The sequence below is a fragment of the Muntiacus reevesi genome, chromosome 3 (assembly GCF_963930625.1).
Source record: "Muntiacus reevesi chromosome 3, mMunRee1.1, whole genome shotgun sequence".
NCBI lineage: Eukaryota > Metazoa > Chordata > Mammalia > Artiodactyla > Cervidae > Muntiacus > Muntiacus reevesi.
Window position 1 is genome coordinate 2,318,242 of NC_089251.1, and position 14,706 is coordinate 2,332,947.

The following is a 14,706-nucleotide window of genomic DNA, read 5'->3' on the forward strand; positions in this document are numbered from 1 at the left end:
TCTAACTCCAGCACCTGAGTCCAACCCCCCTGAGCCCCTCCCCGCAGGCGCCCTCGCTTTTGTCCTCTTCTGTCCACTTCCCCCCGACTGGCATTTCCTCAGGGAAACACTGCAGCCCAGTCCTAGTCCCCCCAGCCCCAGCCCGACCCAGATCTGGTCCCAGACCCAGCCCCGGACCCGGTCCCAGACTCAGCCTCAGAACCAGACCCAGCCCCAGACCCAGCCCCGGACCCGGTCCCAGCCCCAGACTCAGCCTCAGAACCAGACCCGGCCTCAGACCTGGTCCCAGACCCAGCCTCAGAACCAGACCCGGCCCCAGACCCAGACTCAGCCTCAGAACCAGACCGGGTCCCAGACCCAGTCCTGCACCCAAGGCTGCGTCAGACCATCTGGGGCGGTGAGCGGGAAAGACACCCCACCCCTCCTGGCAGAGCCCCGGACAGCCCACAATGCCACCATAAATACAACCACTTTATTAACATACAGAGATTACTGCCCGATGACAGCACGGCCTCGGGCCGTGAAAAAGACGCCCCTCCCGGGCGTAAAGTGCGGTGGGTCCATCCGTGCCAAGAGCTTCCGATCAGGGAGGCGAGCGATGCTAAGTTGTGAGATTACGAGTGCCCCGCAGGGAGTCACCCGAGGCGCTGGGCGCCCCCGCGGCCCCTGCCTGTCTCCTGGGCCTGCGGCCCCGCAGGGAGATGGCGTGCTCCCGGGCCCCTGGGGGGGCGGGGAGCCATCCTCGCAGCTCTGCCCCGGGGTGGGGGGTGCCGACGGGCGCGCCGGGGGTGGGGGGCTCTCCTGCCCAGGGAGAGCAGGGGCTCAGTGTCACGTCTTCACAGCTGGGCGCCCCGCAGGAAGGGTGTCCGTGGAGGGGCTGCTGCGGCCCCAGGGACGGGGTGCTTGGTCTCTGAGGGGCGGCGGCCGGGCTAGGAGTGCGGCGGCCGGCAGGAGCGGCAGCAGGCCTTGCTGTAGTACCAGTGGCCGCAGAGGTTCACCTTGATGGCCAGGGCGCAGTTGGTGCCCGGCTGGTCCTGGCAGCTGTCATCTGGGGAAGGGACCGCAGCGTGTCAGGGGGCGGTGGGGCGGGGCGGGGGGCGACGTGGCAGGACGCCCGCCCCGCCCCGTCCATCTCCCCTCCTGGAGCTCTCCCTCCCTCGTACCCCTCGCCAGGGACATCAGGACCCCACAGGTGATGTGAAGCGCTCACAGGGAAGGCAGATACCCAGGGACCAGGATTTGGAGGAGGCCCTGACCTCACCCCAGGGGCCTGCTCATCCCTCAGGCCCCGGCGTGGCCTCGGCCTCTGCGTCCTCACCTGGGGGCTCCGTGGGGCAAGCCTGCAGGTCGCAGGCTTGTCTGCCAACAGGCTTCACCAGCGGGTCGCAGCCCCGGACGATGTCGGTCCCCTGGTAGCACTTCACGTCGCGCATCCGCACGCCCGCCCCGCAGGTCTTGGTGCACTGCCGGGAGAGACAGCGTGACCGAGGCCCCTCCGGCGGGGCGGGGGGCCGCCAGAGGAGCGGTGGAGCTCCCCTCCTCTCGCCAGGTTGCTGAGTCTCCGTGGACGCTCGGGGGCTCGGGGTGGTGAGCGAAGGAAGGACAGGCCAGCAACCAGGAGATGCTGCTGCCCCGCCCCCACCCCCACTCCCACCCCCTCCGTACTCAGCTTCCCAGTGAGGGCGTGGACCCCCATCTCTGCCCCCAGGAAGGTCCTTTGGTTCCAGCTCTCCAGCGTCCTGTGCTGCGGGAGGCTCGGGACACAGGGGCCACAGCCCAGGGGGAGGCTGGCTTCCCACTCCAGTTAAGAGCTGGGGGCCAATTAACTACATCTTCCAGAGCCAGCACCCCCACCCGCAGCTCCCCATCCAGATGTTCCCCTCGGAAAACCCCGCCAAGCCGCCCAGAATGCCAGGGCCATCTGCTGACCCCAGTTACCCCGCTGTCCTCCTGCCGAGATCCTAGAGGCGGTGGCTCCCTCTGGCTCCCCCCGCTGTGGGTGACCCCATCTCACCCAGGCTCAGCTGGGACCTCAGTCTGCGGAGGTTGGGGGTTGTGGTTCGGGTCCTGACCACCCTCCCCACCCCCCACCAGTTCTGTTCGCAGAGGCACTGGGAAGGCTTCCAGCCCGATGCCCACACCCAGCTTGAGGGAACTAGCACAGCCTGGAGGACTGAGCCAGACAACAATCAGCCTTTGGGGGGATGCCCCAAGGGGCCCCGAGCCGTCTCCCGCCCCCCAGAGAGAACGCACATCTGGCCTTTCCTGGCACCCACTCCTCCACCCTGGGTGGACAGCTTGGAGGACGCATTCTTACTAAGCCCCCCTCCCAGGCAGAGGCGGCCACAGGGGGAGAAAGACCCCACCCCAACCAGGGACAAGGACACAGAGGTCCTCCTGCCCACGGTCTGGTCACCCCTCGCCACCCACCATCATCAGGGTGATGGGTGCCCTCCCCCGTGCCCCCAGGCTCCTGGGCAAAGACCTGTCTGGGCCTTCCCGTTGGTCCGCCCCCGGGAGCTGTGCATCCCCAGGTGGAGGGGGGCCTTGGGGTGGGGGCTGGTGATGCGGCCCAGGAGACGGGGGGGATGCGTGGGAACCAGTAAAAACCTCCACCTGGACGTGCCCCTGGACTGTAAGAGGGGCTCGAAGGGGGTCTAGTCCTGAGGCATCTCCCCGCAGGAAAGGGGCCAGAAGGGAGAAGCAGCGGTTAGATGGGTCCCTTCGCTCGGCCAGAGACCTGGGGAGCAAGGTGGACCTGGGCTGTCCCCTCCGTCTGCAGGCAGCCCCGCACCCCTCCGTTTCCGTGGGGGCCCGTGGACCTGGGCTGCCACCCCCCACAGGCAGCCCCGCACCCCTCCGCTCTCGTGGGGGTCTGTGGACCTGGGCTGTCCCCGCCGTCTGCAGGCAGCTCCGCGCCCCTCCGCTCCCGGGGGTGGGGGCTGGCTCAGGCCTCCGTCACTCTACAGGTCCCTCCCCCCGCCCGGAGCAGCGTCCGACGTCTGCTAACTTGGGTCAGTTCTGTCTCTGTACCTGGGTTTCTTCCCCCACAGGGGACAAAAAGGGGAGCCCCCTCCCACAGTGCTGTTGGGAGGAAGAAAGGAGCCCCTCTGTCAAGCGCTGGGCCCGGCCCACCGGAAGGGCCTGGAAGGTGAGGGTCTACTCCCCGCTGTAGAGAGTGGAGAGGCCGCGCTCTGGGCCACCCTCCCACCAGAGGCCGAGGCAGGAGCCACAGGCCCGTATCAGGGCGGCGGCCGCCACTCCGGCTGGCTCCCCTCTGCCCGGGGCGCTGTCCTCCCGCCCCCGTGCCTCTCGGATTCTCTGTCCCTGGCTTGACTCTGGCTCCCCACACTCCCAGTGCCCACCTGGGATCTGTCTGTTCCATCCTGGGTGTCAGGCACACGGGCTTTCAAATGAATGACTGAAAGGCTTACAAGGCAAGGCCAGAAGTGACCTGGGCCAAAAAAAGGGCCCTGGCCGAGCGCAGCAGGGATCCCAGAGGTGAGATCCGGGAGAACTTCCTGGAGGAGGTGGCCCTCATGGTCGCCAACGTGGAAGCACTGACAATCCCTCCAGGGAGAGAAAACCCTGATGGAGGCTGAGCCAGGGGATGTGAGGGGCACTCGGGGTGGGACAGGAGGTCTTTTGGCAGGACCAGAGATCAGACCTGGCCTTAGGAGGGCCAATGAAGCGCTCACCTCAGACCAGGGGCTGGTGTACCACTTGAAGCAGGGCCTCTCGAAGCAAGTGCTCTCCTCGGGGGGCTTCTTGGCCAGACCACACTCGGGGCCGCTGCGCGTCTGCGGCTTCCCATTGGCCAGTTCCATGCACAGGACCAGCCTCTTCTTCACGCCTCTGCCGCAGGTCGTATTGCACTGGGGTGGAAGGGCAGGCAGGTTAGGGGTCAGGGGCTAGAGGTCAGGAAGACCAGGACACGGGGTCCACAGCCATGCCCTTGAAAATGACTCGGTCAGCAGCACGTGAGTAACAGCTAAGATCAACGACACACGGGCTGAGAACTTGCGGGTCGATAACCACGTGGCCCCAAACAGATTTGCTCAGAAACAATTTAGCAGAAAAACCATCTGTTGTGAAACAAAATGGTTAATGACCATTTGCCTGGCGATGAATTAGCTGATAGCGATCTGCCTGAACCAAGCGGTTGAAAGCCATGTGGTTGGGCACCGTGTGTCTGAAAACGGCAAGCTGGTGACCTTCACAGGTCGCCAGAGGTCATGAGAACAAAGCAACGTACAGGCCCACGGCCCAAGGACCCCCAACCCTGGGCTTCTACCTCGGGAACATGGGGTCGTGGGAAACAGATCGGCCCCGCACGCCTCACCGAACACACGCTATTTAGATTTGGGACGTTTTAAGCAGTTTTCTTACCTTTTTTGTTTTTTGTTTTTTTCTATTTCAAGTTAATGTTTAGTGGATTGTGGCATCATAATTTCCAATTAATTCCTCGTTTGGCCGACCTGCCCCTCTGGCCACCTGGCTCTCGGCCAGTTAGATGCCCGCCGGGCGGGGGGCACTCACCCGCTCCCAGTCCTGGGCCAGCCAGTGGGCGGGGCAGTTCTTGTCCCCGCAGGGGTGGATGGCCAGCGGCTTGGTCTCCATCTGGCACTGAGACTCGGGCACGACCCGCCCGTCGCTGGTCTTGCAGTACACGTGTCTGATCATGCGGCCCTGCCCACAGCTGCCGCTGCACTGCAGAGAGACACCAGCGTCAGAGGCAGAGCCCCCTCCCAGGGCCCCGGACCTCCTTCCACGGAGAGAAGAGCAGCGGGGAGGGGGTGGGGAGGCGTTGCCATGGTAACCGTGTTGTAAATACCATGCTCTGTTCTAATTACAGAAAGATGGCATGCTCGATGAAAAACACACAGAGAAGATCACACCTAAGGCCCCAGAAGAGTCCCCTGTGCACCCAGCACCCAGAGGGGACCCCAGTGGGCATCTGAGCGTCTCATCCAGGTGGGAGAAAAGAGAGCCAGGCAGGCAGGGAGCTTATAACGGGGGCGTCGCAATGGGCCCGCTTGTGTCGGTTCAAGGTTCTGATCCCCGTGATCACACAGGTCAGCCCTCTGAGCACCTGGCCGGGCTGCCCTCACCGGCCCCCAGTCGGAGACGGTCCACTGGCGGTCGCAGGGGGGCCCAGTGCAGTCCTTCTCCCCCACAGGCCTGGTGCTGGGGTCACACAGCTTCTCGTCCTCTGAGCAGCGGATGTCCCGGGTCACCACGCTGCGCTCCCCACACTTGGCCGTGCACTGCAGGGAGACGGCGGAAGGGTGGGCTCGCGGCAGCCCTAGCTGCATGCAGACCCCGGCCGGGCTCCCACCTGGCCCACTCGGCCCCCACCCAGCCCACAGCCCCCGCCCGGCCCACGGCTCCCACCCGGCCCGCTCGGCCCCCTCCCGCACCCCCCCACCAACCCGGCCCCCACCTCGGACCACGCGGACATCTCCCACTGTGGCCCGCAGGCCCCCACCCGCTCCCGGCCCATGCACACACCTCAGACCACTCGGACATCTCCCACTGCGGCCCGCAGGCCGGGTTCCGGCAGGTCTTGCGCTCCTCGGGTCGCACGGCCTCCGCCGCCTCGCACAGGTCGCTGTACACGGAGCTGTCGAAGCCGGGCGACAGCATCTTCCAGCAGCGCACGATGCGTGACTGGTAGCCCTCGCCGCAGGTGCGCGAGCACTCGCTCCAGCTGCTGGTCTCCCACCTGCCTCGGGAGGGCGCGGCCTTCAGCGACTCCACCCCGTTCCCAGCTGCGCCCCCACGGGCTCCCTCCAGCCAGAGCCCTCCAGTCAGGCCCTGCTACCGCCCCCCTGCTGATGCCAACTTGGGGTCCTGCCTCAGTGTCCTGGAGCCCCCAGCCCCACTGAAGGGAAGAAGGCACCCCCATGACTGCACAGCCAGCTTCTCGGAAAGGAGCAGACACATAGGGCGCAGAGACCCCAGGACGGGCTAGAGACCCCAGGGTGGGTCAGAGACCCCAGGATGGGCCAGAGACCCCAGGATGGACCAGGGACCCCAGGACGGACCAGAGAGCCCAGGACGGACCAGAGACCCAGGACGGAGCATCCCCCTGGACGCGGCATGGCAGATCCCCAGCGCACCCGCCGCCAGCACGTGTCCTGTCCGGGGCCTGGGGGGCAGGTACCTGGGCTGGCACTCCCTGCCTGCACAGAACTCCTGGACAGGCTCGGGCCGCGTCAGGGCGTCGCAGTAGCTGTCGTCCACCTCGATGCCGTCATAGCGGACACACATGGCGTAGGTCGACATGACCCCTGGGTTCAGGACAAGGGAAGGCGCTGTGAGCCCCCCGTGAGCACCTGGAGGCCGGCAGGTGGGCCCCGAGGCTGTGGGCGGGGCACCCGGCCTCTCGGGGCTTCCTGGTTTCAGTCCCGCTGACCGGACTGGGGGTGGATCCCAGCGAGGCCGGGCCTGTGCATCCCTCCCCGCCTGGGCCGGGGGCCTGAGCGCTTCTCTGCACAGCCTCCCTGCCCACCCAGTGCTGCGTCATAGATCCTGAGCTGAAACGAGCAGGTGACGTGTTGGCTGCTTCAGGCATGTCCAACTCTGCGCCCCCGAGGACTGTAGCCCACCAGGCTCCTCTGCCCATGGGATTCTCCAGGCAAGGCTACTTGGGAGTGGGTAACCATTCCCTTCTCCAGGGGATCTTCCTGATCCAAGGATCGAACACGGGTCCTTGGTATTGCAGGCAGATTCTTTACCTTCTGCCCCCCAGGGAAGACCAAGAAGTCACAAACCCTGCGCTTTTAGTAAACTCAGAATGGCCCTTACAGAGGCGCAGAGGCAAACCCAGCCAGGTGTCACTCATTCATTCATTCAATAACTATGATGGGTGGGTAGATGGATGGATGGATGAGTGGATGGGTAGGTTGGTGGTGGATGGACAGATGGATGGGTAGGTTAGTGGTGCAAGGATGGATGGTGGATGGACGGATAGATGAGTGAATGGATGAATGGGGAGGTTGGTGGATAGGTGGGGAAGTATTTATGGACGGTGCATGGATGGATGGATAATCTAACCATTCCAGCCCTTCACAGACTCCTCAGATATGACTTAGACCTTCAGATCCTCCCGCCCTCCCATGGCATGCCCTAGTCCTTATCCAGCTCCCTCTCAAACTTTCTTTAATGATTTTTGTGATTAAATACCTGCTACTCTATAAATCTAGGTCTTCCCTGATAGCTCAGTTGGTAAAGAATCAACCTACAATGAAGGAGACCCCAGTTCAATTCCTGCATCAGGAAGATCCACTAGAGAAGGGCTAGGCTAACCGCTCCAGTATTCTTGGGCTTCCCTTGTGCCTCAGTGGGTAAAGAATCTGCCTGCAATGTGGGAGACCTGGGTTCGAACCCTAGGTTGGGAAGATCCCCTGGAGAAGGGAAAGGCTACCTACTCCAGTGTCCTGGCCTGGTGAATTCCATGGACTAAGTCCATGGGGTCACAAAGAGTCAGACATGACTAAACAACTTTCATTTCACTTCACTTCACTCTATAAATCCCATGGGGGAACCGTATGTAAAGGGCCAGCCCTCAACCAAAATTATTCCTTCCTTGACCACCACCTCCACCTTCTGCTTCTCTGGTCTTCCTGCCCTGCACTCCCATGCCAGGCACCAGGCTGACGCAGGGGCCAAACTCACTCCACAGTGCGTGGTTCCCTCCCTGCCAAGGAGCCAGGGTGACTCAGGGCGAGTGTGAACACGGGTGGGGTCAGGGGCCATGGTTGTCATTATCACTGGTGTATGTGTGCCAAGGGGCAGGGACCCAGCCTTGCTGGATGCTGGAGAGAGCAGCGTCCTCCCCTTGGGGGTTGCCCTGCCCCGTAAACCAAGGGCCCCCGCCGACTCGTGCTCCCTGCCCAGGGGCGCGTGTCTGAGAGCCGGCAGCTCCTGCCTCTCCAAGCCCCAGCCTTGGATGGAATGAAAACAGCCTGGGAGGCAGCCCACACGGGGATTTTTTCTTTTTTCCGTGAGGGACGAGCCAGGTTGCAATCACGGCTTCCTCTCTGCCAGCGCCGGGCTGTGTCGTCTTCAGCCGTCGCTGAGCGGGGAGCTGGCTTCCTGGCCAGGCCTGCTCAGAATGTTCCAGAGACACCAGTTCTGGGGCCCAGGGAGGTCCAAGTCAGGGGACTCGCAGACCCTCAACAAGTGTCTGTTGTTCTCTCCTCGTCATCCAGGGGAAACCCAGCAGGTCCTGGTCAGGAGGGACGGGACTCCTGGTCCCAGCGCCGTCCCCGGCTGGGGGTGATGTGAGGGCGGTCAGACTCTCCAGGCCTCCACTTGCCACTCACCCCCTCCCAGGGATCCCCCACGCGGGACGGGAGGCACAGCTCCGGTCTTCTGGACACCACCTCACGGCGTCAGTCCTGAATGTGGGGCTTCTCAAACCTTCTTACCAAGCCCTTCCTCTAAAGGAAAGGAGCAGAAGGCCCCGACGCCGGACTGAATGGGCCTGTTCTGCCCGCAGGCCGGGGATCTCAGAGCCCGTCGGGTCCACTCCCCCCGCCCTGGGCCAGGGGGTTGCCGAGAACCCTCGGGAGTCATCCCTTGTGACTCAAGTGAAGGGTCCAAACTGATCCACCTGCCTTTCTCCCGCTCTCAAGAGCATCTTTAAGGAAAAGAAGGAACGCTTGCTGCTATGACCGGGGCTCAGGACGTAGGAGACCTGCTGATCGCCAGTGATGAGGTGGAAGCTTGCACAGGCCCCGCAGGCCACAGAGGGTTTGTAAACCACCACCCTCTCCCCCATCGCCCAGAGCTGGCCTGGGGTCGGCGCCCCGGCAAGTGGGATTTCGAGAGGAGCCCGCCACAGGGTGTGCAGAGGTGAGCCACTCTGCGGGGACTCAGCTCACCACTTCTCTGGGGTGCTGCCCACCCTATCTGGTGTCTCTGTGGCGACGGGGAGCTCACTCGGTCGGGGCCGCTCACTCCAGTCCCAGAGGGGCTCTTCTGAAGGAGAGTGCGTCCTTTCAGCAGAGCCAGAACCTGTCTTCCTCACTTCCTTTCTTCTTGCATCCTACTGTGCACCTTGGGCCACCCAGGGTGGGCCAGCCCACCCCCTGCCCGGCACTCTGCGGGCATCGAGTCACCCTGGATGACCTCCCTGGGGCCTGCCTTCTGCCCAGGGCCAGGCTCAGCCGCTCACCCCCGGGGTGGCTTCATCCCGGAGGGATCTCAAGCCTTGTCACCTCCCGGGCAGGGGACATGTGCAAGGGGGACAAAAGACACTCCCCGCCAATGTGCTGGGGCCACCTCGGCACGCGTGGGGCCCGAGGGATGACGTCGGGCTCCCGATTCAGAACGGGAGCCTGCCCTTCGAGGGCAGGCTCTCAAAGCAGGCTCCCCCAACACGCCGCTCCCCCCAGCACTCAGCCCCGACTTCACTCCCGGACCAGCGCTGTGGCTGCTCCTGGCCCCATCGGTGGCACGCAGCAGCAGCCCTGCTGACGGCGCCCAGCTGTCAAGCTTTGACCCTGATTGCTTGTTTTTCTTCCCATCTACCCCTATAGCCACGTTTGGCTAGGTGGACGTCCCATCTTACAGGTAGAGAGGAGAGACTCAGCAATTAAGAGCGTGGGGTGTGGACGACCAAATAGTTCATCCCAAGTGCTCACCACACCCCCACAAAGCCCTCCTCGAACCCTCGAGAATATCAGGGGGCAATCTCAGCCCGTCGCCTGCCCTGCTCAGGGGAGGAAGGACGGTGTGGCAGGAATGGGCCCGGCTTCCTGCCTGAGACAGAGAGCCGTGGTCCCCTCCGCACCCCGCAGAGCTGTCTCCCCAGCTCCTTCTTCAGCCCCATCTCCTGAGATGCCGGTTACCCCAGGCCCCCGGCTGCCCAGGGCCCAGTCAGCCACTTGCTTCTTTCGCCACACTGGCCAGAGCGGGTGGGGGTTCCCAGAGCTCCGGCCAGCTGGGGTGGGAGTGCAGGGGCAGGAGCAGCGGCAGCAAGCCCAGTCTTGCCGAAACACCAAGTCCCAGGTAGAGATAAGGCAGCACCCGCAGGCCGGCGCCTGGGTCTGATGTCTGACCTTACAGGGGAGGGGACCAGGGCTGGGGGTGGGGTCCCAGCCTCTGGGCTGCAAGCCAGCGTCTTGGTGCAGCAGCGGCCGGCCCAGTGAGCAGACAGACATAGGTTCAAGCCCTGGCTTGACACTTAGTGATCCCATGTGTCTGTCTGTCCAGGCAACCCCAGGGTCTCCTATCCCCCCAGCTGTTTCCTCCCCAGACGAGGTCCTAGAATCTGAGAAGTTTCCTCTCTCATAGTCCACACGGGTCTACTCCCCCCTTCTCACCGCCTGAGATTTCCTACGTCTTAACCAAGAGAAGGATTTTCCTAACAATGTACGAAACGCGGAAGGATGAACGAGGGAGCCTTGGGGGTGCTGACTGACCCCCACGCGGCTGGGCCTTACATGGTCCATCACGAGGACACCCAGAGTGCCACCGCGTCCCCCCACATCCTGTGGGCCAGGAAACCGCTAGACTAGCTCCCCGCGGGCAGTTCGGGGCCACAAGCAAGCGGACGGGCCCCGAAGCCCAGACACTCGCCCGCCGGGGAGGTGGGCCCGCGGGCGCCCCGGCCGTCTCGGGTACCTGTGGTGCAGGTGGAGCTGCAGGGCTCGTGGGACGAGAGCTTCCACCGGTACATGTCCGCGGGGCTCACGCCCTGCTTGCGGGACTTGGGCCTGGTCCTGAAAGCAGGTGAAGCAGAGAAGGGGGTGAGTGCCGTGGGAGCGCGTGTTCTCATCGCTGCAGGCGGAGGGCGCGGCTGTGTGTACCCGTCCTGAGCTCCTCCCCCGGGCAGGAGGGCAGAGTCTTGCTGCCCTGCTAGGGGCCCCAGTACCCACTGTTTAGAAGGAGCGCCCCCGGGGTGGCAGGGCTAGGAGGAAGGGGGAGCTGGCATTTTCCATCCCAACAGCTGGCTAAGCACAGGGCCCTGCAGCTGTCGGGGCCCCACTGGGGGCTCTGGGGGGGGTGGGTGAAGAACTTGGGGCTCCCCGCCATCATAGCGGCCCCTTCCACACCCACAGGCCTCTCACCGCCCCCCTCCAGCAGGAGCACGCCGATGCCTCCTCCCCCATCCTCGGGACGGGACCTCAGAGGCACCTGGTGTGCGTGGAAGACGCCGGAACCCTCTCCAGCAGCCTTCCCCAGCGGGTATTCTGGCCACCGGGCCTCTGGGGATCAAAACAGACCAGCCCGGGGCAGACGGGGGAGGGGCCGCGTCCCCTGCAGACGCCTCTGCCCAGGTCTGCGAGGGCTGCTGAGCAAGGGAACGCCGAGCTGGGTCCCCGCCAGCGACGGGCTGGGATTCTTGGCCGGAAGTCAGGCGGCCCGGCCAACTATTGTTCGGACTGTTTGCTTCTTTGAACCAGTCGGTGTGCTGGGCCCAACTTCGGGATCCAATGTGCCGGCTCGTTGTGGACTCGGCAGGGGCCGAGCAAGGTGGTGGAGACGTCTCCCGGAGCTGAGAGGCAGACGCCCCCGGAGCCAGTCGGGGGGCACGGGGCGATGGGCCCACCGCCCAGCCCCGCTTCCCTTCCCATCCTGGGGGCTGACGGAAGATCCTCTGAAGCTGAGACCCTCGCACGGGGCACACCCACAGGTCCTTTCTTGGGACCTTCTGTCACCGCGGAGGTCAGGCTTAGAGGAGGGTTTGCAGGGCACACATTCTAAAAGGCTTTCCAGGGACTTCCCTGGTAGTCCAGCGGTTAACACTTTGCTTTCCAATGCAGAGGTTAAGGGTTCGATCCCTGGTCAGGGAGCTAAGATTCCACATGCTTCATGGCCAAAATGCCAAAAATTCATTAAAAACAGAACTAATATTGTAACAAATTCAGTAAATACTTTTAAACCATGGTCCAGACCAACGACAGCAACAACAATAACCACAACCAAAAAAAAAAAAAAAACAAAAACCTTTAAACAAATAAATAAAAGGCTTTCCAGTCGAGTCTGTGATAGAGACATCGGTTTGGACTTGACTGGGAGTTTACTGTTTGCCTTCCAACTTCTGGAATTTCACAAGAACAGCTCTTACACTGCACTTGTGGCCTTGAAGGCACATCCTGCTCTGAGAACCAGGAAATAATCTACCCACGGATGGACATGAAGTCATGAATTCACTGATATGGTTCCATGAGCCCAGGAAGGAGCAAGGCAATGGAGTGGAAAGCCTACGGCAGTCCGTTGCTGGGTCACGGCCGCCGAGACCCCTCGCCGGGTAGCCTCACCCTCCCCGCCGCCCCAAGCCTGCCCCGGCCTTGCCACACATACAGGGGGAATCGGAAGGTCCTCCCCCGTCCTCCTGAAAAGTGAGGGGGCCCTTTCAGATGGGCCCCCCACCCACCCGAGACCAGGCGACTCAGAACAAAGGGCCACAGCGCCTCCTCAGGGAGGGAGAGCGGGATGCCCTGCACAGCACCATGACCCCCGCCCTCCTGTCAACAGCTTCCAAATCTCCCCAGGAACAAACAAGTACCAAAGGCTTCAGCCCCCACCCTGCCACCCCACCCGTGGGGGAGCCGCGCCATCTTTATCTAATTACACACTCCTGGGCCAGCAGGCAGCGTGACTCATGGCGGAGAGACAGCAAGCCGTTCAAAATAACCCTCTGGGTTTTCAGCACCAAAGGTCTTTCCGGAGGGGCTACCTGCCCCTGTTCGCACCAGCGCAGCGCAGGGGGGGCCCTCCTGCTTGAAACGCGTCTTTGCACAATAATGCAACGCCTAATATGCTCCGCTCCCTGCAGAGAAAAACACCCGGGAAATCGCTGAACCAACAGCCCTCCACCGCCTCTGTCTGGAGGGAAGCTAGCGCCCGCTGATTGCCAGGCTGGGCCGGGCACCCTGCTGGGACGCTCCAAGTCCTTCATCTCCAACTTTCCCTAGACGGCCTCGATGGTTCCTAACAGGCTCGGAAAGAGCTTCGCTTCCCCGCCCCCACCCAGGCTGCGAGAGAGACCCCAGGTCTGCATCCCAGCCCTGGCGTCTGGAGTCAGGCCTCCCCTGGTTGTTCGAGGCGGTTCCAAGAAGGTGAAAATAACCTTGCTCTCTGGACCGCGCCTGGATTGCGCCCTCCCTAAGCAGACGCGACTTCCTGTGTTTGGACAATTCGCCGCGCCGGGGCTATTTTGGCCTGGCGGTTTCCCCCGCCGCCTCCTCAGCCCTTTATCTCCAAAGACCATCTTTGGTCTCCGGTCAGCGGTGTCCTTTGAAGCCACTGGGGTCAGCGGCCCCATCTCACCCCGAGGCGACTTTCTGAGCCCTGATGGCCATTGTATTGGTTCCTGCATCCTAGACATCCCCCTAAGGGCCCAGGGGTGGGGGCAGGAACCCACGGGACCAGACGGGAGAGACTTTTTAAAATGTGGCTTAAAGACCCGAGAGCTGCTGCTGTGACCCAGCCTGGGGATCCCGGGATGCCTGAACTCACAGCCCTGACGAGCCCCCGACAAGCCCCGCCCCCGGGGACAGGGCACAGAGGCCCACAGAGGGTCACCGATGTGTCCTAATGCCGTGGGTCTCAGGTGTGCGCGTGTGTGTGCGTGCACGCGTGTAGCGGGGCAGAGTTAGGATGGTGACCCGGATCTCCCCCGCGCTTCCCGGGCCTGCAGCCGCATTAAACAGCAGCCTGTGCTCCACGTCCATAAACCCATTCAGGCGGGGACCGACCATCGGGCAGCTGGCCATCCGCACAAGCGTGGCCCCAGGAGGGCCCGTCCCCCGTCCCTGGAGGCTGAGTGCATTCATGACCAGCCCCTGGTTCCTGGCTAGGTGCCCTGGATAGAATTCAGTCCTCTGGACACCCCTGGGGCTTAGAAGAGCCCCTCAGGATCAGAGAACAACTAACTGGCCCCAGGTCACACAGGCAAGTGCAGCTGATTCTGAATCCTGCTCTCACACTCAGAGCCTGTCCCCCTCCAGCCGCTGGGTCCCACATACCCCTGAGGCCCACTTCCTGTGAGCTTCTGGACCCATGTCAGGCCAGCAGATGGCCTCGACTGGCCCTGGGAGAGGAAGCACAGCCACAGGGGCTCCGGGCCACCCACTCTGTCCACATTTGCAAAGTCTCCCCCTCAGAAGGGCCCGGATGTGCCGGGGAGTCTCACGGGGCCTCAGAAAAAACACCTTGGGAACAGGGCCAGAGGGGCATCTCCTGTGGGCTCAGGGGCCCAGCTCCCTGCTCTTGTCCCCTGGGGGTGAGTCGCCTCCAACCGTGCCACCTTAAGAGTGAACCCCAAATATTCCATCAATCTCAGTTCCCTAAGGATGCCCCATCTGCACCCCCAGCCCCTGCGAGGGTTCTGCTGGCTTGGTGTCTAAAGCCAAGGGGTCTAGGTGGGTCCGCAGAAAACAGGACGAAACAAAACCCGGGGGGCTTATTCTGGCCTCTGGTCCCCACCTGCACTGGCGTCTGCTGAGCCCTCCTCCGCCTGTTTAGGCAGCCGCACTGCCCTGCGAACCTCTGGATGACAGGACAGCAGCCCTCAGCCAGGGGCCTGGTCGCCAGGATTGTCCTCTCGTAGGGACAGTGACAGCAGCAGGCCTGGAGCCACCCTGCTCCCAGCTGGCCCCAACCCCGGGAGTCTCTTGGCCTCAGATTCCTCCAGGGCCAGCTGTGACTGTAGGGGTCCCCAGCTGTGGCCATCCAGGGGTCCCCAGC

The 14,706-nt window shown here is 63.3% G+C and overlaps 1 protein-coding gene across 4 annotated transcripts in view; it reads right to left on the reverse strand.

Moving 5' to 3' along the window:
- Nucleotides 1-457: 457 nt before the first annotated feature.
- Nucleotides 458-14,706, reverse strand: part of ADAMTSL2 (ADAMTS like 2) — a 33,707-nt gene continuing 19,458 nt past the window's right edge. For all 4 annotated transcript variants that reach the window (XM_065928081.1, XM_065928082.1, XM_065928079.1 and 1 more), the window contains exons 12-19: nt 10,636-10,733; nt 6,167-6,293; nt 5,512-5,725; nt 5,112-5,267; nt 4,540-4,710; nt 3,699-3,875; nt 1,319-1,463; nt 458-1,048 (exon numbers count right to left, since the gene is read on the reverse strand). In XM_065928081.1, coding sequence (XP_065784153.1) covers nt 930-1,048; nt 1,319-1,463; nt 3,699-3,875; nt 4,540-4,710; nt 5,112-5,267; nt 5,512-5,725; nt 6,167-6,293; nt 10,636-10,733 — 1,207 coding nt within the window. In that variant the 3' untranslated portion in view covers nt 458-929. The remainder of the gene's footprint in view (nt 1,049-1,318; nt 1,464-3,698; nt 3,876-4,539; nt 4,711-5,111; nt 5,268-5,511; nt 5,726-6,166; nt 6,294-10,635; nt 10,734-14,706) is intronic.